This window comes from Dasypus novemcinctus, chromosome 25, assembly GCF_030445035.2.
Source record: "Dasypus novemcinctus isolate mDasNov1 chromosome 25, mDasNov1.1.hap2, whole genome shotgun sequence".
In the NCBI taxonomy this organism is placed as follows: Eukaryota; Metazoa; Chordata; class Mammalia; order Cingulata; family Dasypodidae; genus Dasypus; species Dasypus novemcinctus.
The window spans coordinates 54894093-54919466 of NC_080697.1; the positions used below are offsets into that span (position 1 = coordinate 54894093).

General features: G+C 36.6%; 2 protein-coding genes across 8 annotated transcripts in view; one reads left to right on the forward strand and one right to left on the reverse strand.

Moving 5' to 3' along the window:
• The window catches only part of ANGPT2 (angiopoietin 2), a 50012-nt gene extending 27606 nt beyond the window's left edge, over positions 1-22406 (reverse strand). The window contains exon 1 of one of the 2 annotated variants that reach the window (XM_004472361.5): positions 21618-22406. In XM_004472361.5, coding sequence (XP_004472418.1) covers positions 21618-21902 — 285 coding nt within the window. In that variant the 5' untranslated portion in view covers positions 21903-22406. The remainder of the gene's footprint in view (positions 1-21617) is intronic. The other variant, XM_004472360.5, reaches the window with a different exon arrangement.
• Positions 1-25374, forward strand: part of MCPH1 (microcephalin 1) — a 268454-nt gene that overhangs the window by 156946 nt on the left and 86134 nt on the right. The window lies entirely within an intron of this gene.

The following is a 25374-nucleotide window of genomic DNA, read 5'->3' on the forward strand; positions in this document are numbered from 1 at the left end:
GAAAAAAATAAGTCAATTCGGGAGACAACTCTGTCAGGTTGTTAACACATTAAAATGTTTTTCTCGCTATCTTCCTTTCACCAAGATTATCATCATTATTTTTCCTACCCATAACAAAGCATTCTTGAAATTGGCTGGGAAAAAAAAAATAGATCACCTAAGTATTTTCTTAAGCACCAGAAAAAAGAAAACACATTTTTTTTTTCCCTCTCAGTCATCCTTCCCATCCATTCTATTCTGCCTTCTGGATTGTCACAATGTGCCTGCTCTCCTACTATCCCACCTTTAGAGTCATGATTTCTAAATGTAAATGTGATCACTTTACAGCTCAGATGATGCCCTTGCACCTTTGCCTGTAAGTCAACTCCAGGTTCCTTGGCTTAGGAACGTGCACACCTGTATGAGCGGCACCTGCACGCCAGGTGCACCTTGCCTCTTGGCCGCCCCAGACTACTGCTCCCTCATACCTCCCTCCCCCTGTGCTCTCTCTCCTGAGGTCCTGCTCTCTCTTCCCTGAGGTCCTTTCCCCTTCCGGGATTATACACTCCGTCTCCTTGCCCCCTGTCATCAGTTACCTCCTGCATACCAAAAACATTTTATCTTTTTTTCATTTATTTTTAGTCTCCTACTACTATAGGTTTATGCTCTTGTTTACTTGGGATGCTGAATTTTATAGCCATTCTACATATATACCCTAGTAACAAGTGAACCATTTGTTCTTATAATTGGCTTGAAAACTTGAATGCAATCCAAGGATACTCAGTTTTGAAAGCTTTTGACCTAATGTTCTTGGTTCCCTGTTATGAGGAAACATTGAAACATCTTTTGAGGGCTCCAGACAGGAAAGTGTCAAAACTAGATTTTCCTGTCCTTTCTTATAGGGTTTTGTTTTGATTTTGCTTTTTCTTTTTAAGCTATAGATTTTGCTGCCTAAGCAGTTGTGTACTCAGCAGCCTTTAGTAAGAGATGTTGAGATTCAATCGGAAGAACAAGGACATGTATGTCTTGGGCAAACCTCTGTCCTTCTAAACACTTGGAGGCCCCTGGGGGTGAATGCATTGCCCAAGGGTTGGAGAGGAGCTGGGGAGTAGGTTTTCCCTTGTTTTCTCTTTTGCTTGAATTTATATAGCCTCAAAAGCCCCATATCAAAGATACTTGCCTTCCAGTGACTCTCTTTATAATTTTGGCATTTGCTTTTCACCTTCAATGATTATAATATACTACAGGAAATCCAGGAGAAATCTAAAGTCCTAGAGATAGAGGCATGGATTATCTAGGTAGTTAACTGATTTCTCTCTTTTTTTAAAAAAAAATTTTTTAAAGATACTTAGATTATACAAGTGTCTCATAAAAAATATAGGAGATTCCCATATGTCCTGCTCCCCACACCTCCCACATAATAAGCAAACCTGCCCTCATCTGCCATAACTAGATGGAACTTAGGTGGCCTAGGGATCGTTCAAGCACTTTGTGTAAATAATCTGTTCTGATCTATCCTTTTTCCTTTCTTTCTGTAAATAACTTATGAGTGACTTTCTGTTATCTGGTACGATATCTAGATAACGCTTTTCCTATTTCCAAGAAAAAAGAGACAGTTTACTTATGACCTCTGTAAACTTGAAGACTTATTAAGGAATAATAAACTGATGGTATACTAAAGTTAGTAGTCTGCCCCCTTCCTCTTGTGACAGATATAATTTTAAATAATTTAAGTATGTAAGTACAACTGTGCCCTTTCAAACTGTGCTCCATTGCCTTTATTTGTGAGGGTAACTACACATTCCTTGTAATTAATTAAAGGATGTTTATTGCATACACTCCCATCTCTTTGCCTCTCTGTATATGTGTCCCTTATTATTCCTCCAACGTCCAAGAAGGAAATATATTTTTCCACTCGAAATATTCCATTATCATTTCCGACTGATAAAATGGTTATTTTCATCAATAGCAGACACTTTAAATATATGTAATTTAATGAAACTGGTATAGTAACCTCATATAAATTTGTTTGGAGATTTTACGTGGCAAAATGTAACATTTTACACATTTGTTTCTTTTCGAGGGCTCTACTTACCCTTATATCTCTTAAATCAATGACTCACAATGCTTTAGGACAGGGGTACTTAACCTTTTTTGTTCCACAGACCTCTCTGCTAATCAGGTAAAAACCACAGACCCCTTACTAAGTCCACACTACACTGTGTATTATTTAATAAATATATCACACCCTCACCAACATGTCCCCACAAGAATAACGGTTTTTTGAATTTCAGTTCAAGATCATGGACTCCTTGTTAAGAATCCCTGCTTTAGGATGATCTTCACAGGTATTTGTAAGTTAAGGTGTAAATAAAATGCGTCCCACATTGTAAGGCCACTTATACTACAAGAATAATAATAGAAATTTACAATTGTAAAACGCTTCAACATTTTTTTATTTCATTAGATTCTCACACTGTCTTAGCTTGCGTTTCCCCAGTAACAGAGTCTGAGACAAGGTATTCGTGCAGAAAGTTTCTTTAGGAAGTGATCCCTGACATTAGTGAAGGAAAGGGGAGTGAAACAAGGAGGGAGGGAAAGCATTACTGGAAGCAGATGTGGCTCAAGTGATTGATAGAGCTTCCACCTACCATATGGGAGGACCTGGGTTCGATCCCTGGGGCCTCCTGGTGAAAAAGAAGAAAAGAAAACGTGCCCATGTGGCAAGCCAGTGCCCATGTAGTGAGCCAGTACCCACGCAAGTGCCTGTATGGTGAGCCAGTGCCCACGCAAGTGAGACATACAGCAAAATGATGACGCATGAGAAGAGAGATGAAGGGGAGAGTCAAGGTGAAGCACAGCAGAGACCAGGAACTGAGGTGGCGCAATTGACAGGGAACCTCTTTCCACATCAGAGGTCCCCAGGATCGAATCCCAGTGAATCCTCGAGGAGAGAAAATGAGAAGGGAAGACAAAACAGACAGCAAAAACAGCAGGGCGGGAGGAGGGGAAGGGAAAAATCAATCAGTTGATCAATCTTTAAAAAAAAAAAAAGATGTTACTTGGTTAGCCACCACTGTGGCAACTGGTTAAAAAAATCCTCCAAGACCTTGAGAAGCCCTGTGAAATGGGTCTAGAACTGTCCTGGGGCTCCAGAGGAGTGCTCCAGGGGTGCTAACTCCTTGCAGGAGTGCTGAATAGGTTCCCACGAGGTCCCAAATGAGCTTGGAGTCAGAAAAGTTCCTGGGCAGGGAGCAAAGGGTATAGGGTATTGCCAAAGGCTGGCTCTATCAGGTTGTACCTCAGAGCTGTGAAGCTGATCACTGGAAATGGCTGGGATAAGAGGTGGGACCAAAAGGATTTGAAGTCATCCACAAGAGGTGTTCCCCAAAATAGATGGATGATACTAAAAAGCCTATTTTATAAATGAGAAAACTGAGGATTAAAGAACTTAAATGCTTTACCCAAAGTCAGGTGGACCATAGTCGCCCATCTGTGACAAAAGGCACAGGCTGAAATAAAGTGGTATTGAGTACCACATGCTAAATGGGATCTTATGTAAAAGCTTGAAAGCCCTAGGTCAGGAATTTGGTGCAAGAGGGAACTAATCCCTGCTAGGTTTGTTGGAGGAGAGTGCCATCATAATAGCAACCATTCTGAAAAATAACTATTCTAATAGATTGGAGAAAAGGACGGGGCCAAAGAAGAGAAACCAGGCTAAACTCACCGTACGAGGAAGATAAGTAATGTAAGCTGAACAAAGTTGTAACAGCAACAGCAACTGAGAAGAGATTCACTTTTAACATTCACAAATACCCAATTATATATCAGGTATTCTCTAGACTTCTGCCATTTGTCTGGTTCTTAGGGTATTTTGTTAAGTTCTAAGTTTAGGAGATGCTGGGTTGTTTCCTACAGAAGTAGAAAAGAATTATAAAACTCTTTTTCTGTTTGTTTGTTTTTTTTAATGAACTGAATTATAAATTATTTCAAATAGAAGCAGTTTTCAATTGAGCTCTAATAATGAGATTGATAAATTTAGGCTACAGTATACTAGGGATTTCTTTTTTAACGAAACAAGTATTCTCACCATCTCTGAATTTAAGGTACACTGAGAGAAAAAATAAGTGGAGCAAATATTTCAAAGACTTTCTGTGCCATAAGAATCATTGAAACATAAGTACATTTATAGTCTTATTTGCATACATACATGCATATATATTTATGGCTACACATGTGCTTAATAATATCTATCTACATCTATGTCTATGTCCATAGATCCTCAATTCTCTGTGGAACATTAGATTTTCAAAAACTGGAGGAAAAGAAAAGACTCTTGAACTCTCATTTTGTGACTAAGGATATGGGGCCTAGATCACAGTTGCTAGCTAATAGCAGAACATAAATGAAAACTGATCTCCTACTCTTAACTCTATGCTGAGATACCTGTTTTGCTACCTTATTAAAAATTTGCTATCTAAGTGCTAACATTGTTACTTTTTCACATTTATGATTAAGTATGCAGATACCAGAAATTCATTATTATATTTTGTCTGTCCTTTTTCTACCATATCTATTTTATGTGTTTGCTGAAATCCTGGGTTGATTTCTAGGAACAAGATAGCGTAATATCTTTGAAGTAGGTTTTTTTGTTTGCTTTTTAAAATAAACTAATTTTACACTATCACAATTACCATAACTAGATAGTTAAGAAAGGAAAAGACTGAAAAAAAATAGATGATTTTTGTCTTAAAGATCTTCTCGAACAGTTTGCTGTCTTTTATACAGATGGCAGGAAGCTTATGTTGTTTCTTTATGAAAAGGAGGGGAAGGGGGTAGGGTCTTGAGAATGCAGATGGAAATGCTTGAGAAATCACAGCATTGGGCCTTGCCTGCCCTGCTGAGTACTGCTGTCTTCAGACAGACCCTCCCCCCTAAGCTTTTCTAGTTCTGTACCTCCTCTTTTTGCTAGCAAGCCAAAAGGTGGAACGAATTCCAGTGGTCAGAATTTTTTGAAATATTAGAAGATGCTCAGAATACCTACAATTAATTTACACGAAAACTTAGCAATAAAGTATGCCATCTTTTGTATACTAAGATGTACTACTGACCCACTTTCAGGAAAATAAGTGTGTAAAGTTATTTATTCAGCATGAATATAGCTCAGTTAAGAATTGTTCTTATTCTCTTGCCTGACTACCATTGTATCTATTTTATTCTGAGTCGCAACAGATGCATACAAGCATCTATTTATACAGTCTCTATAGAATTGTGATTTTTGTGAACAATGTGTAATGATGCATTGTGCATGGTGGAGGAAGAACTCCATGAACTTCATTTAGCATCAGGCTCTTGTCAGTTCAGTGAAGCTTCCCAAACCATAAATGGTAGTTATTACAGTATAATGCTGGGAACAATTCAGACAAGTTCTTTTCATTTTGATTTTCATGTTCATATAATTTAAATTGCAGCTTTATTTGCTTAATTATTTTATAACAGCTAAACTTCATGCTTTGCTGAATCATTTAGGAGGGAAAATCTACCTTTTCTACTGTATTAAATTATCTCTGATTTGACCTCCGATTCAGTTCCCATTCTGGCAAGAACAAGTTCTTCATATTTTCATATTTATTTACATAATTTCAGTCCTCTCATGTATATACTTTAAGGAATTGTGCCTCTGCCTGTGCTTTGCAAAAGTTAGAAGTGATCAAATTTTTATAACATATTAAAATGTACATTATTTAATTGGGCCATATTTTGCATATTAATTTTTAAAGCAGAAATGAATTTTTAAGCAAGCATTTTAACAAAACTTATTTCAAACTGATCAATAGTAAAATTTTGTTGTTAATCAGAATTTTGTTGTTAACAATATTCTGTGATAGTCAAAACAAGTTATGTGGTAAGACATAAAATAGGACTTTTTAAAACTAATTCTCTCTCTTTTCTTACCTTATTTCTTGGCCTGAAATTTGTTAATATAAGTGTGTAAAGTATATATCAAAGTATTTACAATTCACCATTTGAAATTTCAGTAGGGGAGCTGGGAGGGCTATTTTCTTTGAAAGTTCCTAGAAAAACTCTTGAGCATATTCTATGTGTCCACGACTTTACTGCAGTTGAGCAAAACTGTTTTGAAAACCACATGCACTGTTTTCTGTGGATTACTGTAGTTGAATTTATTAAGATGAGAACCCAACTGGGAACTGTAAACAGTGATTCTGACTTTGGGCAAATCATTTAACTTCTAAGTATGTCTTCCAATGACCCTAAATGAGATGGACCCTTACATAAAGTATTATGTTATATCAAACTTCTCTTTAGAAAATAGAAGTTTTAGGGATGATGCTGTTTATGACTCATTTTTAGGAGGAGTTTATTTCAAACATTGTTTCAGGGTTTGTGTTATTCATGTATTCAGGGGGGCATTTTCTCACCGAAGATTGAATAGGAACAGATGGGCACAAATTTGACCATAAAATTAAGGTTTCATTCCCTCCATATGGAGTTTAAAACACACATTATTTTATTTCTATAAGGTTTACTGTTACTTATCTTAAAGTCATTTTTATAAAACTTGATGGTAAAAAGGAATTTATTTAAACTGAAGATATCTATATGTCATAAATGTTTCCTGCATATTAACTTGCTTTATACAAAATCTATTGACCTATGCAAATCACTTATATGATACCAAATTGAAACTATTAAATATCATTTTTGGTAAGCTCATCTCACTAATTCGTTTTTCACAATAGAATCATTATTTTGATTTGTAAATGTTGCTCCATGGAGATTGATACGGAATGTTAAAACACTGCAACTCAATTTAAAAAAAAAATGTTCAGTAGATTGCTGTTAAAATTAAATACTGTCACAGACATTGTGTTGAGCAACACCATGTATGTAAATTATCAATGGTGATTGAAGTTAGAATAATGATTTTAGGGAGGGGAATGGGAAGCAGGTTCAGAGAGCTTATTAACTGGGAAGGAGAGTGGGAGAATATTCTAGGGTGGTGGGGAAGTTGTATGTCTCGTAGCTAGTTAAATGAGTGAAGTCAAATTTTTAAAAGGTTCAATGAGCTGTAAATTCAAGATTAGTATACTTTATACACTTTCTGTCTTTTATACCTCAATAAAAAGAATTTTAAAAAGGAAAAGCTATTTTTAAAATGAAATGTTTAACAAATTTTGATGCAACACTATGATCACAGTTACTGTGGGTAACTTCATTTACCTCTGCAACTTTAAACTGGGAATGACTAAAATACTGCCTGAAGATATTAACTTTGGAAAAGTAATTTTAAAGTGACTGTCTTTAGCGATCTATGGATTAAATCATTCTAGCCTCCTGAAGAGGGTTAAAAGTATTCAGTTAGGTAAAATAGTAATCTAACATTCTGAAACACTGTTCTTTCCGGATCAAGCATAAAAGGCCTTTGCTCTTGGAAAACCAAGAAAGAATTCACGAAGTTCCCATTAGTCTAAAAATAAATAATAAATAAATAAATGTCTGAGTCATGTATTGCATCTTGTTGGAATTCAGTGGCTTCAAGTCCAGAAACAAAATGACTTACACAATGAATAGCTGTTCTACCCATTTTGCAATGAATACAAAGTTACTCTAAAAGAAAAATAAAATAAATGAATTGCTTTGTTCAATTTAATTATATTTTGAGTTACTCCAACTCAAGTATTCTTGCTTTTGAGCAGCATAATAGAAACCTGAATAAAGTAGCTGTGTTTTGAATTAAGGTGGGGAAGATGTTAAATTTTTAGGAATGTTTGTTTCTTTGTAATTTTTGAAATCGTTATCGAGTAGTCATTCCTGCACAGGTTTTGGAATCAGACACACATGGGTGTGAATTCTAGCTTGGCTCCATACTAACTAGCTACTAACTGAACATTTTTAACCTCAGGTTTCTCACCTGGAAAATGGGTAGGCAAATGCCAGCTGTGCCTTGTTAATGTGACAATGAAGTGAATATATTAGCCTGGTTCCCAGACTGTGTGCTGAGTCACCTTGTGTCACTGCAGCAAGCCTATGGGAGCAGTCAGGTATTTTATATGTTCAAGGGAAAGCCAACACGACTTAATACCTGTCAGGCACTGAAAGAGTTAGTGCCTTCAAGTGGCTCAAACTTTCGACTTTATTAGATCTTGATACTATGGCAAGCTGGGTTTTGGATGGAGGCTGTGCTCAAAAGCAAGTACAACGTGAAAATCAGCATGGAACTTTGAACGAGGACGGCGGTGGTATCCATCCATTTGACTCTCAGGTTTGAGAAGCTGGGCAGTGCCTAACAGGCATATATATTCCATTCATATTGTGGTTGTTAAAAATGAAATGAAAACATTCTATTTTTCTTTCAATTTACATGTGATTTGTTTTCAAATGGCTACTTAACTGTCAGGACATAAATACTTACGTTGTTTGATTGTAAGTACTTAATAAATGTAACTGTTAGGTATTTCTCTGGCTCTAGAGGTGCTGTGAAAAAAATCTCTGAGACCCTCAGGGCACCGTAAACATAAAGTTGAGAATATCTTGCTTAGAACTTTGTATTTAGTAGGACATAAATTCAGGCGACCCTCTTTTTCCCTTACTCTATATATTGTCTTTAATTGTAATCTCTATGATTTGATGTATTTGTTGGAAAACCAGTAAATCAAAAAGGACTAGTAAGAGAGAAAAGGAAAAAAAAAAAAAGAACTAGTAAATTGTACAAGACTTCCATTAACAACTTTTTAAACCAATAAGAAAAACAACTATGTTCCTTGCAAGCTAATTGGTTAGCACTGTTAGTCTCCTTTTAGACTAACAACCTTTATGTGCCTAGTGTACTTCAGGAGAAACATTCTCAGAGCAACATGCATGTGTTCTGTGGAATATCACGGTCACCTCCAGGCTGATGTTTCTGGGAGTATAGTGAAAGCATAGACCATGTGGCCATTTTGCAAAATTAATGCGGTCCATTTCTGCATATAATTTTTAGTTTGCATATTTGCCTTCCCCATTTGTTTTAAGTTGAACTAGTTTTATAACAGTAAGGTAGAAAGAAAAGCCAAGTTTACTTGAATACTAAAGCAATTTGGGAAGTAAATTTTCAATGTAATTCTCCAAATGCTTGTGGTAAAAATACAAGGGACTTGAATCATTTTCCCATAATTAAATTCAGTTCTGGAGGTCTGCCCCTCTCCCTAACCCTTCTGCCTTGCATGCATGTCTAGTCCAGTGGAAGCTAGTGGAAAATTCCTATCCCCTTTCACTCCACTGCTGCGAGTTATAAAAAGCATGTCATTCAGAATTGACTTTTTCTTTTGCATACTTGAATTTTTACTCGCAACTTGAAGGGAAAAAAATCATTTCACGAGAGATTTCTTTATCAATGGTGCGAGGGACCACGGCATCACTTTGGGCCACCGTAGAATGGATGGCCCAGATTGCTTCAGCTTTAAGGGGGCAAATATTTTTATCAACTTGAGTTTTTTGAGTGATAGTATGTGACAGTGCATTATATCAGCACCTCTTTTTCAGGCCAAAATGACAGTCACACAAGTCACTTAAGATTCCCATTTAACTGACTCACTCAGTGGGAACAAACAGTTCACACGCCAGTGAGAATGAGGGGTAAGGGTAAGCACAGGAAGAGAGGAGCAGTTGCAGAGGTTTTCCTGTTGTTCGGGTTGTTTTTGTGTGTGTGTATGTGTGTTTTTAAATCAAAACATGAGTCATCTTATCCCCATTTTTTGACCAAAAATCACTGTGGTTACTGCTATGATTTCTGTCTTGACTCCTACAAGCCAGTTTAATTTTATCAGTGGTAGTGAATTCTTGAAAGCTTCCCCCAGTTGTAGAAATCTGGTTTCAAATTAAACTGGTCTAAATGCCAGCTTAAATTTTGTGGTTTAGCATCTTTATTGAATCTCCTTGGCAGAAGGACCAACATTGGGGCTTTGGCTGCTCTTTGGGATTTAAATTATGAGTTAGTTGCGTCCACTGGAATCTTGGCCCTCTTCTGGAGTTACTTTGGCTTTAGGAGGCCACAGTTAGAATATAAGTGAAGATTTTGTCTAAAATGCCTTTCCTGCATGCCAGTGTTTGCAAGGTGGTATTTGTAGATCTAACTGTTCTTTTACTTGCTCCTGAATGCGAAACCATTAGTCCCCTTGAGCTTGGCACATTCATTAAAAAAAAAGTCCATGCTAGCCTAGAAATGCCCTGAAAGTGACAGTGGTAAACTTGAAATTGGGATTTGAATCCTAATTTAAATTATTATTCCCAGTGACCAATAGCTCTACTCCTCTGGCCAGCTTCACTGAAGCAGCTCTTGATTTTTATGGCAGCTTTATTGTGCATCTTATTAGGCTCAGTGACAACTTAAGAAGCAAGATCAGATAACCTGACACTGAGAGAGGAGCTGACGGGATCCATAGTACAGAAGGAACGCAGAATGGGTTTTCAAAATGGTGATCCCCAGCCATAAAAGCTGAAGTATCAAACTGTTTAGAAAGACTTAAAAAAAGAAAGAAAATTCCTAGTGCTGCTCACAGAAAGAAGCTCTGATCTCGAAAATTATGTCTAACAAACACGTCTCTCTCCTGATGCTGGAAAATGAAGGTTGCCGTCAAAAGGGTGAAAATTGAAAGACCATAATGCTTCATGGATTGATACTTATCAGATCCTTTCCCCCTATCCCCACCCTTTTTTCCTCATTGAATGTTTATACAATTCCTCTTTCTTTAGTCATCCATTGTACTTACTTCAATATCTCCTTGTTAACCACAGATTATAACCTTAGGTGAATTACGTTATGTTTGACTAGTACTTAAGGTAATTGAGTCTAACTATTCCTTAAAAGCTTTTTTTGCATGTCCCAGGAATAAACACCCAAGACCAATCCCATTCCTAAAGAGTGGATTTCATTGTAAGGTAGATAGTCTTGGGACTCACTTAAGGAAGGCAACTTTAAGTCAATCCAACTATAAAGATTCCAAAGATAATAAATAGTACAAGAAAAACAATACAAGATTTGTCCACTTAGGAAGTGCTGACTTCTATAAAAGAACTCAAATGTTCCTCTATAGTAGAATATGTGCAGAAATTGTGTACTATCTCTATGTCCTAGAAGGATACTTACATCTCAGAGTTCATTTCCTCAGGGGTAAAATGGAGACAATAATATCTACCAGACTTAGTCTTCTGACTGTTTCCCATTGTTCTTACTCATGGTGATGGACAGGCTTTGGATGTGGCAGTTTGTGTGCAGTATTAGAGTGGTGACATGGGGATGTGGTGATGCTTGTGTGTAGTGTTAGAACGGCGACGTGGGGATGTGGTGACGCTTGTGTGTAGAGTTAGAACGGCGACGTGGGGATGTGGTGACGCTTGTGTGTAGAGTTAGAATGGCAGACGTGGGGATGTGGTGACGCTTGTGTGTAGAGTTAGAATGGCAGACGTGGGGATGTGGTGACGCTTGTGTGTAGTGTTAGAACGGCGACATGGGGATGTGGTGACGCTTGTGTGTAGAGTTAGAATGGCAGACGTGGGGAGTGTGGTGAAGTGCGTTAGCTTTCCCGAACCACAAAAAAAGATGTGTAGATTTTTATTTAAATGTTGTAAAAAATCTGTTTTATTGTAAGAAACAGTGAAAGTAAGACATTTTATGGTAGTTTTGCCAGCTATATACCTTCTGATAAGTTGTTTAACCTCTCTGAGCTTGAGTTTCTTCAACTGTAAAGGAAGAAAATATATACTTTAAATGGGCTATCATGAAAATTAAATGAGATGATGTAGCAGCATACAGTATGCACTTGGCAAGTGTCAGTTGCTATCATGATCATCAGCATCATCACTGTGGTCATTTTGCAACAACTACATATAGACAAGTGGCAGAAAGTACCTTCCTCTATTTTGACCTCTAGTGATACTGTCATAATGAGTTTTTACAAGAACTCGGTAGAATTTTTAAACAAACAAATGACACTGGCTTCACAGTAGTGAGTTGAGTACACTTGTTTTTGAGGAGGTTTGAGAGTGGAGCTAGTTAGATGTGGTTTTTTGCAGTTATCTTCCATAGCTGCTCTGACTGCTGACTCTGTGTTGACCTTTGTTCCAATTTAGGATTTTGAATCAATTAAAACTGAAACAGTTAGAGAAAGTATCCCATTTAAGTACAGAGTTTTTAATTCATCAAATATTTATCATACTTTTTTTTTCTTCTTTCATTCCCATCCAGAATGGTTTATTTTAATGGTAGTAGTATTTTGGAATTAAGAAGGGGAAAGGAAAAGTAACATATCATCAATTAATTCTATACATTGCAGCTGTAAAACCTTTGTGGCATGGGGCAAATGAATCATACAGCAATAAATAAATTACATGTATTTTTTAAATTGTCTAATTAAAGGAAAAAGCATAAGTGGAGTCATTACGTTTGTTATTACTTAGCAGGGAACCACATTTAGAAATAAGGACAATTAATTACACATCACAAAGTACCAATTGTTATTTGAGGGAATGGTGTTTTGATTAGTCTTTTAAAAGTTTTAAAATAAAACTTGTAATATAATTATCCCAACCACCACTGTTTTTAAGAACATTTTACTGTTACAGTTAAGTTCAAAACAATTCTGGTCAGGAATTCCTGTCATTAACACTTTATTAAGGTAAGTCTGATAATTCTTTTTGCTTGTTTGTTTTTAGGAAACTTAAGAATCCATTCCTTAGTAGTTAAAAATAGTAAGGAATTCAAACACACACACCAAATGTTTAGCATAGTTAATTAGCTTATGGTCTAAATTTGATGATTTTATGTTACTCAACAAAACATAATAATGTATTCTCTCTAGCTACATTTTTGCACCAAAATTTCCCATTAAGAAGACCAATTTTAAGGTACATCTTTATGTAATAATTTTTCAAGATTCCAACTCCTAGATAGTAGTTAATAAAACTCAAAATAATACTTCAGTTATTTTCAGACTATTGTTTATAATTATCTAGTCGATAACCAAGAGTCAATAATATCATCTGTTGACTCCAAAAATCTAATAGCAGAGAAAATGCTTTCAGGAACCCAGAGAAAATCAAAGGAAATGGTACCTCCTAGTAGTTCTGAATCTGTTCTACCAAGAAGTGTGAGCTGACTAGTTAACCCCAAAATGCCTGCTCAGAGGTAGTTTTTGAGCTATGCTGTAATCCTCACTTTAGTTCCTGCCTTCTTCTGCTATAAAAACAGAATATGCAGAAGAGCAGTATTGCTGATTACTCACTGAAACTTGATGTGATAAAAATTAATTTAATGTAAACATTTTAATAGGCTTATTACATTACATAGGAGCATAGGAAAGTAGGTTCATTTCGGTGTCACGTAATAAATTATTTTAGAGCACAGTATTTCTAGAGAGAGGCATTGAGTCATGTAATACACAGAATAAAAGCATTTTATACATGCACTTATATTGTTCTTTTCAGTGTTCAATGAAATTCATTATCTTTTAGCATGGAGATGTGCTTTGAGATATATACCTTTGAGAAATCTTAACTCTAAGATACTATGGGAAATTAGATTCACCTTTTTTCAAGGAAATATGTGTTTATTGCCACCAGATAATTCTGGTTAGATCATTTAACCTAATAAGAGTAAGTGAAATTATAATCTTTAATGAATGTGAGATACAGTATACATCTTGATAAGGTTGTTTCTGGTATTATTATAGTTTCCAGAGTACTTTGGCATCTGTCATTGTATTTGAAGCTCATAGTAATCTCAAGATGTCACCAATTTAGGTAGGAAAACTTGCACTTGCCTTTTTAAAGACACACAGTGATGGTTTCAGCCAGTTAATTTAGTTGAATAAGTCAAAATATCACTGAAACAATTGTACAGTTATTCCTGCTTTTAAAAAACTCATTTAGTGTATATAAAGATGAACAAATAAATCCACAGCAAAGACTGACATCATATGACTTGGATCTCACTGGTAATCCCAGCCAGCTTTCACTAGGGTCTCCCAGTTTTTAACTAGAGTTAAACATGCGAAATGCCAACCCCCAAGAAAATAACTTCAGAGGCATGCTCAGTCTAATAGAGCATGCGCTTCCTAGGTAAACAAAGTTTATTTTCTATTTAGATTCCTTTGAATCTGATCAATTGTGTCTGAACTATCTCTTCTTTGAGAATTAATGCCTTTATTTGAAATATGGTAGAACACAAACATACTATCCCCCTTTGCTCTCCTTTAGCTAAATTCCCAGGCTGACATGGGCCAGAAATGAAAGCCCACTTAATAATTTCATTTCTTCCTTTTTACATCTCCCTATGGCAGAGTAGAATGGGCAGCTCTTTCTTAGTTCCCCCTCTTGGATTAGAAAGACTGTCAGACTAACTTATTACATTACACATGATTAAGCCAGTTATTTCAAGGAGTATGGCATCCTGGATAAAAGTTTATGAAATAAGAATTTTTTCATTATGTGTTTTTTCCCGTTTGCTGTTGAACATAATTACGAAGATGTGCTTTTGGCAGTCAAAATAGAAATCTTCAGTGCATAGTATGTTTTGTCCGACACTAAATGTTAACTGATGACATTCAAAGGCTAACTCATAATTCTGGTTTAACCTTCATCCCTTGAATTTATGAAACAATCATAATAAAGGTTCTAATGTACGTCCTGGAATTTCAGCTAATTAATACAGGAGATAGAAGTGGTAGGTCTTCTGACCTCAGATTTGTGACACCCTGGTTGACTAGTCCATCTTACATCAAGAGGAGTATTAATGTAGGAGGAAATGCTAATCTATACCCAGTTGCTCTAGACAAGGAATGTGACAAAATTGAGAAAGGAAAAGTAGAGATGCTAGCTTCCTTTTAATACTTTATTAATATTCTCTATCTAAAAGATCAGTAACTATTATAACTAGTCAACGCATATAAAATGATCAATTCTCTAGATTATGTAAGCATGATAAAATAAAGTATTTCCCAAGACCTCTGCACCTGAATAATCTTCCCTTAAAAATCTCCATTGCCCATGAAAAAATTATAAAATTACATGTTTAAAAGATGGCAGGCTCTATTTTAATATAAGTAATTAATTTGATTGTTGATTTAAAATATTGAATATTAATACTTTGTAATGTTAAATTGTTGCATAATTACAAAGATTCATAAAAAGTAATTCATAAACTTGAAAGGTTGCTCAAAAAGAAAAATGAGCTGATTTTGGAGCAAAGTAATTACCATGACAACCCCTCAGGGAGGATCTTAGAGTTTTAATTAGGTTCTATTTTAATTGCAAAGATAATGATCTTAGCTTGTTCAAAGAATGATGATGTTAAGAGGATTAGGTCCACTTCTTAGGAGATTTTTAATAGATTTCACATCTTTTGTCAGCTGGTGCATGCCAGGATTAGGATAAGAAAGAAAGGTGATTTCATGGGGAAATATCTAATTTAAATGAAATATTAATTTTAAGACTGACAGCACACCTGACTTCAGGCTGTATATAGGTGTGCATAAGTATTAGAGTATATACAGTATATTCTAGATTAATTATACATAATATAGGTATTTGCATGCACTAAATATTAAGAATGGTTATTTCAGAATGGTGGAATTACACATTTATTTTCTGTGCTTTTTTGTATACTTGTCTACAGTGAACTTGTATTATACTTTGGTAATCAGGAAAAATTGACATTCAAAAATAGTTTTAATTGAAAATTATTTTTTATGAAAGAGGTTTTAATGTAGTGATGATTACATTACTACTTTCCACCAACCTCTAGCACTCTTGGTCACCTTACCGTGTCTTTTCTCTCCTTTTAATTATTTTTTTTTCTGTCTGTCACACATATTCTGACTAGAATATAGTAGTATAAAGTATGTCCCTATGAGGGCAAGAATCTTTTTTTTTTTGTTTTACACTCACTGATTTATCCCAAGCACCTAGAACACAACCTGGATACATATAGGCCCTCAATAAATATTTGTTGAATAAATAAATGAACTCTAATGAGTCCTGCAAAACCCCCAAAAAGGGTGGGAAAGATAGAGGGGTATTCACTCACTTACTTTAATGAACCAAGAAATAACAGTATACTTCAACACATATCCATATCCATAACACTTCTCTCAACAGTTTTCTACAATTTTTCCAGCCCTTTGGAAAATTCTTTTTGTCAGAGGAGGGGATATATGTGATTTTCTTTGTTTTTTTCTCTTTAGGCAATTGATGCAATATTTCTAAGCTTGAAAGCTCATTGATATTATCATGACCCATTGATATGTGATAAAAAAGAGATGTAATTATATCTACTGTACCTGTTCTAGAGATATTTTTAAGGCAAAATGTGGTAAAATGTAGAAAGTGCTTTAAAGTTATCAAGTGCCACTCAATTGCTGCCCCGTTATTATATTACTACTAATTACTTTAGTGATAAAAACTTGACTTTATACCAGAAGAATTCTAGGATAATTCAGGAGGAAAATCTCATTGCCAGATTCCTTCACGTTGAAGAAGCATGTAGTGAAAGGAAGAAGAGTTGCTTCACTTAAAATAGGCCCCGGCTGAATTAGTTTAGACCTCATTGGTTGCCCAGATGAAGTCTGTTTTAAATGGTCCATTTTACAGAACAAATGTGTGTGAGTGTGTGTATACAGAGATAAAGAGAGAGAATAGCCTATTAAGTTGTCCTTATCATTGGGTAATATAGATATTCTGCAAATTATGGACACCTGATGCACATGCAACCTGCACATGTTAATGATTCATTGTGTATTTCAGAACTCTCTTAATCTAAACTCAGGAAATCTACAAAGCTGTCCAGGTGCCTGATGTCATGTGGTAGCCAGAATATGGAACTATATAAATCACCTTCTTTCTTCCCTGTCAAAACAATCATGCCATATACTTCCCCTTTACCTTGTCTTGATGTTTTCCATCTCTCAGGGAGTCCCTTTACTCTGTCTCTGACGTACACACACACACACACACACACACACAGCTTTAATCCATATTCTACTTTATCTCAGTCTTCCAAATTTTGTTCTTTTTCCTTAAATAAAATCTCTTTCTACCAACCTCTTTTCATGTTAATTGTGAGCTAAAAAAGATTCTGATCATAGTATAATGATACTGTAATGCCTCTGTAAATGTTTTGAGAAGATGGAAAGTCATTAATTTTTATACTAATTGTGTCACAATAAAGGATTAGTATGACTCTCTAAATCCTAATCTTGAGAAAAGGGACTTGGAAGATTAGGTAAAAGGAAAATTTACTTCCTATTTTCTACCTTTTTATTTGATGTTTTTGTTTTTAGCTTGCCCATATATTATTTTCATTGTATTTTATTTTTTAAATTATTCATATGGTGATACGTTTGATTTCATTTTTTTTTCAGTTCTAGATAAACAAAATTTCATTTTTGTTAAAGGATTAAAAGAAACACTGTGGGCCTGTCTAAGCATCTAATCACCATTTATAAGATGATTTTAAAATTCTGTGTACAGTAACTGGCTTACAGGTTAACTGGATTACAACCAGTGTATAAAGTTTAAGGAAACAAAGGATTTTTCAAATTTCAGTATTGAATCTATATATATTATCTAGTGTCTAAACAGGAAGTAACGTATTATGTAAGTCATATATACAATTCCATTTCCTAGTTCTAGACTCTGCAGGCAAATGATCATCTCACCATAGTATGAAACCTAAATAGTAAATCTAATTACAAGTTAATCATAGCTCAGTGGCTGAAGGCCTGCTTTGCATGTATGTGGCCTGCGGTCCAATCCCCAGTACCTTTGGAAAAAAGAGTTATCAGACAGCCCAGTTTAAAAAGCAGAGGCTGTTTGACTGTAGAAACTAAACATTATATATCCAATATATATAATATCTATATATGAAATATATATTATACTTTAAATATTGTATATAGTAAACATATGGTACTATGCATATTGCATAATATATTATAAGCATAATATTCACACTTCCTAAACTTAAACATGCTGTACTTCCCTACCACAGTGAAATTTTTATCATCTCTTCATCCCTTGCTATGATATTAATATAGTAAGTGTTTTCTTGCAATCTTAACTAGAGGGTTTAATCACCTGAATGCACAAAATTCACTTCTGATACTGCCCATCACCCTATTTCATGGTTCAGGATAGAATGTTGAGTACAGGAATGGATTTTTCCCTCCAGTACTGCAGTAGATCCCTGGCTATGTATGAGATTTTTTTTTCTTTTCTGAATTTACAGCTAAGGAGTGTTTTGCAGCCACACATGATAAAGCACACACATCCACCCGTACAAAATCCCTGGCAGGGAGGGTTTGGAAGGCTGAGTTCATCTATCAACTTGTCATCATCCGTTTTTTCCATTTACAGCAATTATTTTTTTAAGAGCATCACTACATTGTTCACTATACATCAACTAAGTAGTAGTTCTTCAATAAGGTATGTTGAAAGGATATATTCTTGTTTGCTTTTAAAGAAAAAAAGGGTAGTAATTCAGATTCACAGTTCTCAATCTATACTAGTGGCACTAAAAATATATAAGATGACAGAAGAAATTTTTACATGAGTTTGGTAAGCACTTTTATTTTCAAATCATTCTGTTTTGAAGTAGCAATGGAGTTTGTAGTTATTTATAAAACGTAAGGTATTCATCCGTGTGAAATAGTTGTTTATTTCCTTTCCATATTTCCTCTAATTGAAAAAAATGTATATTTGGTTTCATAGCAAAATACAATCCATTTTGGTAAGTTATTTGTCAGTTTTTATAAAGCATGTTTAATATCACAGGGACAGAAGTTTAGAATAGCTGTAGGATTAGCACGGGAAATGTGCACATAGTGTTTTTTTAAGTCATCATGGTGTATTTGGTGTACTAATGATCATGAATGTATCTCATCCTTGTTTAACCACTGAGCGGAAAATGAACCTTCTCTGTATTGTTCCATTCATGTTCCCCTGCACTCATTCAGAAGTCTGACACTTCCTTTGGCTGACAGATTAAAGGGGCAGTGAGAGATCTTTTGATGATGTGCAAAACAGCTTTCTAGTCTAAGTTCCTTAGACTATGGCACCCACACAGAAGTTGAACATGCTATCCATTTGCTTCAAAGTTAACCAGTAAACTTGATCTTATTTTCCTTCTTGACAAGTTTTAAGTTTAAAGGCTTTTTTTTCCTTCTTTGATTTTCAGTATTGTTAGTCATGAATAGACAGGAAATGTGCAAACATAAACAATAAACAGCCTAAAGAAAAGGAAATATATAAAACATAATGAAAAACACAGATCAGTGCTTTTTCTTTCTGGGGTAATCTATCAATAGGTGTTAGATTGTAAGGTTGATCAATCTAATTATGTGGCTTACCTATCATTCATTACATGTTATTTTCTTCCATGTGAAGAAAAGTTTATTATCACAGGTGACAAAACAGACGAAATAGAGGTTACCGTTTTAAGTGAGCTTTGTATTTGTTTTTTGCTTTCGTTCCTAAGCCAGAAGCCAGTAAGCTAAGTTAATGAGAGTACAAATTGACTTTCTCAGGTGCACATCTTAAATTACTGAGCTAGGCCAGAGAGAACAGGTGCTGAGCAGATGAAAAGGTAAACTACTAAGTCATTCTTGGTGATACTTAGCTACATAACTAAAGGAGGAATTTAGAAACACCATTGTTCTACTGGTCAAATATTTACTAATTGATCCTGGGAAGGAAGAAGTCTTATTACCTAATGTGGCATTCCTTGTCCTTTTCCTTTTTTAGTTTTTCAAAGCCCCAAGAGAAGGGGATAATTTAAGAAATAAATATGAGCTTTGCTAATAGAGTTTCAGGTATCCCTGATGAGTGCTTAATTAAGCAAATATAACTTAACAGTCTTGAATTTGGCAAAACATTCTTTTATGCTTCTTCACTGTTTATTTTAGGAAATGACTTACCAGTTGAGCAGATTAGAATGTTTACTACTGTATTTCTTTCATCCATCACTGAGGCTGTTAGCACTGGCCATTAACCATGCCACAGTAAATGTAGGGAGCATAACAATTTAGAAAGAAATAGAAAATGAGAATTTCACATATATTTAGGATACAATTTGTCATTCAAATATTTGAATCAGTGTTGCCACATACTTTTTAAAGTTTATCATTATTATTTGCATGTCTGTGTCTTTTAGATTTAAAAGGGGCATACTACATTGACTTTCTTAGGAAAGGAAAAAAACTTACTGGAGAACTTACCCAGAAAGGACAGTGCTTGAAAAGATATTACTAGTGACTTTTATATTATATTGTCTATATTTGACAGGTCTTTTTGATCAGTTACATAAGTTTTGTTGTTTTCTCTTTTGACTTGTTGCAGTGACCAGTAGTGGGGACAGCATTCATTCATTTTGGCTTATGGCTCAAGTAATGATGTAGTTGTTTTCTCTCTGATGGCAGGGGAATTGATGAGAAACACAGATAGGATCCAGGATCTTTTCTGAGATTAAGATAAGGTGTCCTAACACAAAGCCTATGTTGAAATGAAAGATTTAGAAAATAATTATACTTTTCTGGGGGAAAATGTTGAATGAGGCTAATAAACTTTTTCACCACTTTTATATGGTTCTAAATAGTCACATTCTTTATCATGTAACAATTTTCTAATGTAATGTCACCATTTTAACACTTTATATACGCATTTTCTTTAAACTTCTTTGGAATATATATAATTCATGTAAAGAAAAATTCCAGGGTGATTTTGTTTTTTTGTATAAATTGTTCCCAGGTTTGCATGTGAAAATGATCTTATGTGAAAGAAAAATAGAGCTTCCAATATCCTATTTTGGTTAAACTCTGTATAAAAAAGTCTGTGAAACAGTGGAATAATCATAGCCCCAAGTGCAAGCCATCAGACGGTCTTGTCATTGCATAACTTCAGCATACCTGCCCTGAGCACTCGTCCCATGTGAGAATATTTTCAAAGCTGGTTTCTGAAACTGAAATGTGGCTGCAGCACTGAATCCCTTCGGGACCCGTGGAAAACTTACCACCGTTTACAAATGGCAAGTTTGGGGGTGGGTAAAGCACTGAGATTCTGAGAAACATAAGGGCTGTTTTATTTAATTTCCTCTCATTTTTACCAAGAGTCATAATCTATTTTAGTAAATAAATTCAGGAAATTGGTAAAGCACTTTGCTCCATCCGTTATTTATCAGTAATTAACATGACTGTCACGTTTTTCCTGGCTCTGGCACTGCTGTGTTGCTTTCAGCTTCCCTCACATGCCTGTGACCAGTTTATAATGTCTCTGGGAATCGGTGTTACTGAGTTTAAACTAAAACAAACAAAACAGCGTAGAAGTTTTGCAGAGATATGCACTTCCTCTCCTTCACTTTATTAATAAAGATTTCAAACTTCAGAGATTTTCTCTCTTCATTCTGGCTTTTTTTTCTTCTTCTAATAATCCCTTTCACCCATGATTAATTTTACACACTGTGATAAACGTTTAAAAAGGCTAATTCATTCACAGGTACCCACAAGCATCACCCTCCTGCCCTAATCCTGTTAAAACAAAGCAGGTCTTAAGAGCTTCACTTTCTCAAAAAGTAAAACTGATGATTTTCCTACCTTCATTAGCCACTGAGTGTTGTTTTCCATGATGTTTTCCAGTGCTTGCAGTCTCTGCACTGAATCATCATAATCTATCGGTGCATCCCTCTGTACAGCATTCGATACGTAGGAGCTGGAAGAGCGGCAGTTGTCCATCTCTGGGAGGAGGAAAGTGTAGCTGCAGGATCCATGCTGAACCTGATACTGCTTTTTCCCCATGCTGTCCATGCTTTTCCGAAAGTTGTTGTAGGCTGCCGCTAGGACAAGATCACAGCCCAAAGTAAAGAAAACAATCTGCCACATGCTTTCTTTTGGTGAAACCACCAGCTTAGCAAACTTCAAGGCACGTAGGAGTCCAGAGTACTCAGCCACCCTCTAAAATGCAGGGCTATGCTGCCATGGTTTAAGGTCCATCAATGAAAGTTGTCTTTTTTCTCCTTTTCTAGTAGCAAGCTTGATTTTCACTGCTGTCTTCTCTCCGGTCATCCAGTAAACTGTCAGAGTCCAGAAGGGAGAATAATCCTGCTCACTTGTGAGAGCTCTATTAGCTTTACAGATCAGCTTTAATGTTTCTTTGTTTCTCTTTTCCCAGATTCTACAGTGTCTGTATCTGAATCAATCACTTTACTTTCCTTATATGATAAGTTGATAAGAGCAGCCAGACATGTGTAGCTAGCTGCTCCGCCCTCCTGGCTTATCCGTTATCTTCCTGTAGGGGGGTCACTAGCCAGGCAACAGGAAAAATCGGAGCATAATGCTTGCTGTCCAACCAGGACTACATACTGCAGAAAGCCTCTGGGAAAAACTGATTAGTTACAGGACCCCTGGGTATTTCACAGGCACCACCCTAATTAAGTATTTCCTAGAGAGAGCACTCTCTCTCCTCTCTCTCTCTTTTCCCCTCCCTCTTTTCTTTCTCTCTCTCTTTCTCTCTCCCCCCCCTCCCTCTTCTCTTTCTCTCTCTCTTTCTCTCTCTTTGTCTCGGCTTTTATAAAGGGTATTTATCTGGCGTAAAAGCTCACAGTTACAAGCCCCTAAAGAGTCCAACTCAAAGGTGCTCTCTCACCAAAGTCACTGCATGTTGAAGCAAGATGGTTGCTGCTCTCTGCCTGGTCTCTCCTTTTTTGTCCAAGTTTCTGTCCTCTCTCTCCTGGTAAGGGCTTGTCTCCCAGGGCTTCCTATATCAGCTGCAAACTATCAGGCGAACGGCTGGTCTCTCCCCAGGCCTTAGCTGTTTGAACCTTCTCCTTTCTGTCACAAGGCAAAGTTCTCTCCTTTCCTCATGAGTCTTCTTGAGTGTCCATTTACATAGGCCCATCAAGGGGATGAGGATTCAGCTTGAGTCACACCTTACTGACATGGTCGAATCAAAGCCGTAACCTTTTTTTGTTTCTTAAAAAAAAAATTCTGTGGCACAACAAACCCATGGGGCTAGTATGCTCATATATATATTTACTCACTTACTTTTAGGAGGAACCAGGGATTAAATCCAGGACCTTGTACATAGGAAGCAGGTGCTCAACCACTGAGTATAGCTGCTCTCCAATGAGAATTATTTTTTGATTTGTTTGTTTTTAGGAGGTACTGGGGATCGAACCCAGGACTTTATACATAGGAAGCAGGCACTAAACCGGTTGAGCTACATCTGGTCCCCTAAAGCCCTAATCTTAACAGGTAATTTAATCAAGGGCCACTCAACTAAATCCAATGTAATCAAAGGGTACAACACCCAGAATAGATAAGTTTACAAGCATAATCTTTCTCTTTTTTGGGATTCATAAATAATCTTAAACTGCCAAATTCTACCCTCTGAATCCCAAAAAGACATTACAATATTCAAAAAAAAAACTTAAATCCTTTCAGTAGTAATACTACGTACAAAATCACATCACAATCAGTTACAGGAATACAGTATGTCTTGGGGCGAAGTCCCCTCTGGCTGTCTAACTGTGAAACTTACAAAATAAGTTATCTGCTTCCCGTATATAGAGGGACAGACATAAGATGAACATTTGCATTACTGCAAGGAGAATTTGGGAGGAAAACATGAGTCACAGGTCCCAAGAGTTCCAAAACCTTCAGGGCATACTCTGTTAGATTTCCAAGTCTGAGAGGCATTCCTAAGATAATGGTTTCTTCTCCTTGGGGCCTTTCCACAGGCTTGCCCAATGGCCGTTTTCTTCGTTCCACTCTTATCAAGCATCTGGGTGTGACCAAGCTCCAGACCTCACCCTACAAGAACATTAGGGTGATAGCCACACTTCCCCCAGTCTCTGGGGTAAAGTCTCAACCGCCTTAGTAGAGGGAGGTGGTGGCAACATTCTCCCTAATCTCTGGCACACAGGCCCAACCTCCTCAGAACAGTGATGTAGTGACCTGGCCTTCCCTAATCTATGGGGAACAAGCCCACCCCTCTCAGAGACATGGGTAGTAACTTCACACTCCCTAGCCTATGGGAACAGGCCCATCCCCTTCAGAGAAGTGGGGTAGCAACCTAACTCTCCAGCCACTGGGGAATGTGCTCTACCCTCTCTGTACCCTGGGGTAGCAAAATTTTCCCTGAACAATGGATGGAACATCCACCTTCTTCAAATGCCAAAGCAAACTCATCTTCTCCATACACATGGGTGGGGGCCCTCTCTTGGGATGTTGTAATTCCAGACCTCAGCTTCCATGGTTTCCCTCTTAAAGCCATTTTCCCTTCCATCTCTCCTATCTATGTCCCTTTCAGTCCAGGCTGACAATGGTTTTGTTCATATATCTCTCACAAAAAGCTTGTTGGTTTAGCATGTACAAAGCAGGGTCCAAGCCATTAGACAGTAAGGCTTTTCACAAGTCTTCCTGGGATCCTGCATTTTCACTCCTGCTTACAAGTTCTAATTGCCTCAAATGGGGCACTATCATCTGGGGTCTTGAATTCTAGGGGCTTAGAATTTCCAGAATCAGTGTCTGGTTTCTTTGTACCCAACAATTCAATTCTCAGCTTATGTCTTTCCTCTCATATTTTGCTATAAACTTCGAGAAGCCAGGCCACAACTCCAACTTTACTTTGGAAAGCTCTTCAGCTAAATGTCCAGGCTCACCATTTTCAAATTCCACCCGCTGTATAACATTGGGAGTCAATGATAAAAGTATCATCATTTCCTTCTAAGGCCTTACCAGGCTCCATATTCCTGTCAACAGTCTCTTCAAACAACCTAGGCCTTTTCCATCAAGCATCTCACAATTCCTCCAAAACATACCCCTTACCCAATTATAAAACTGTTCCAGCATTTCTGGTAATTGCAAAACCATGACCCCACTCTCCTGGTACCATATTCTGTAGTAGACTGCCAAAAGGGTGCTGACACAAAGTACCAGAAATCTTGGCTTTTATAAAAGGTATTTTTATCTGGGGTAAAGCTCACAGTTACAAGGCTGTTAAGAGTCCAACTCAAGGTTGCTCTTTCACCAAAGTCAGTTGCCACGTGTTGAAGCAAGATGGTCGCTGACCTCCGCCTGGGCTCTCCTTTCCCTCCGGGCTTCCAGTTGTCTCCTGGTTAGGGCTGGTCTCTCAGGCTTCCTGTATCACTGCAAACTTCCAGGCTCATGACTTGTCTCTCCCTGGGGCCTCAACTGTTTGAACCTTCTCCTTTCTGTCACATGGCAAAGTTCTTTCCTCTTCTCCTCTTCTGTATGAAACTGACTTCACAGTGTGAAGCTGATAAAAGAGCTGAGGTAATAACTTTAATTTTAAAGTACAATGAAAATTCTTGTTTTTTCCTTTAGGAAGAAA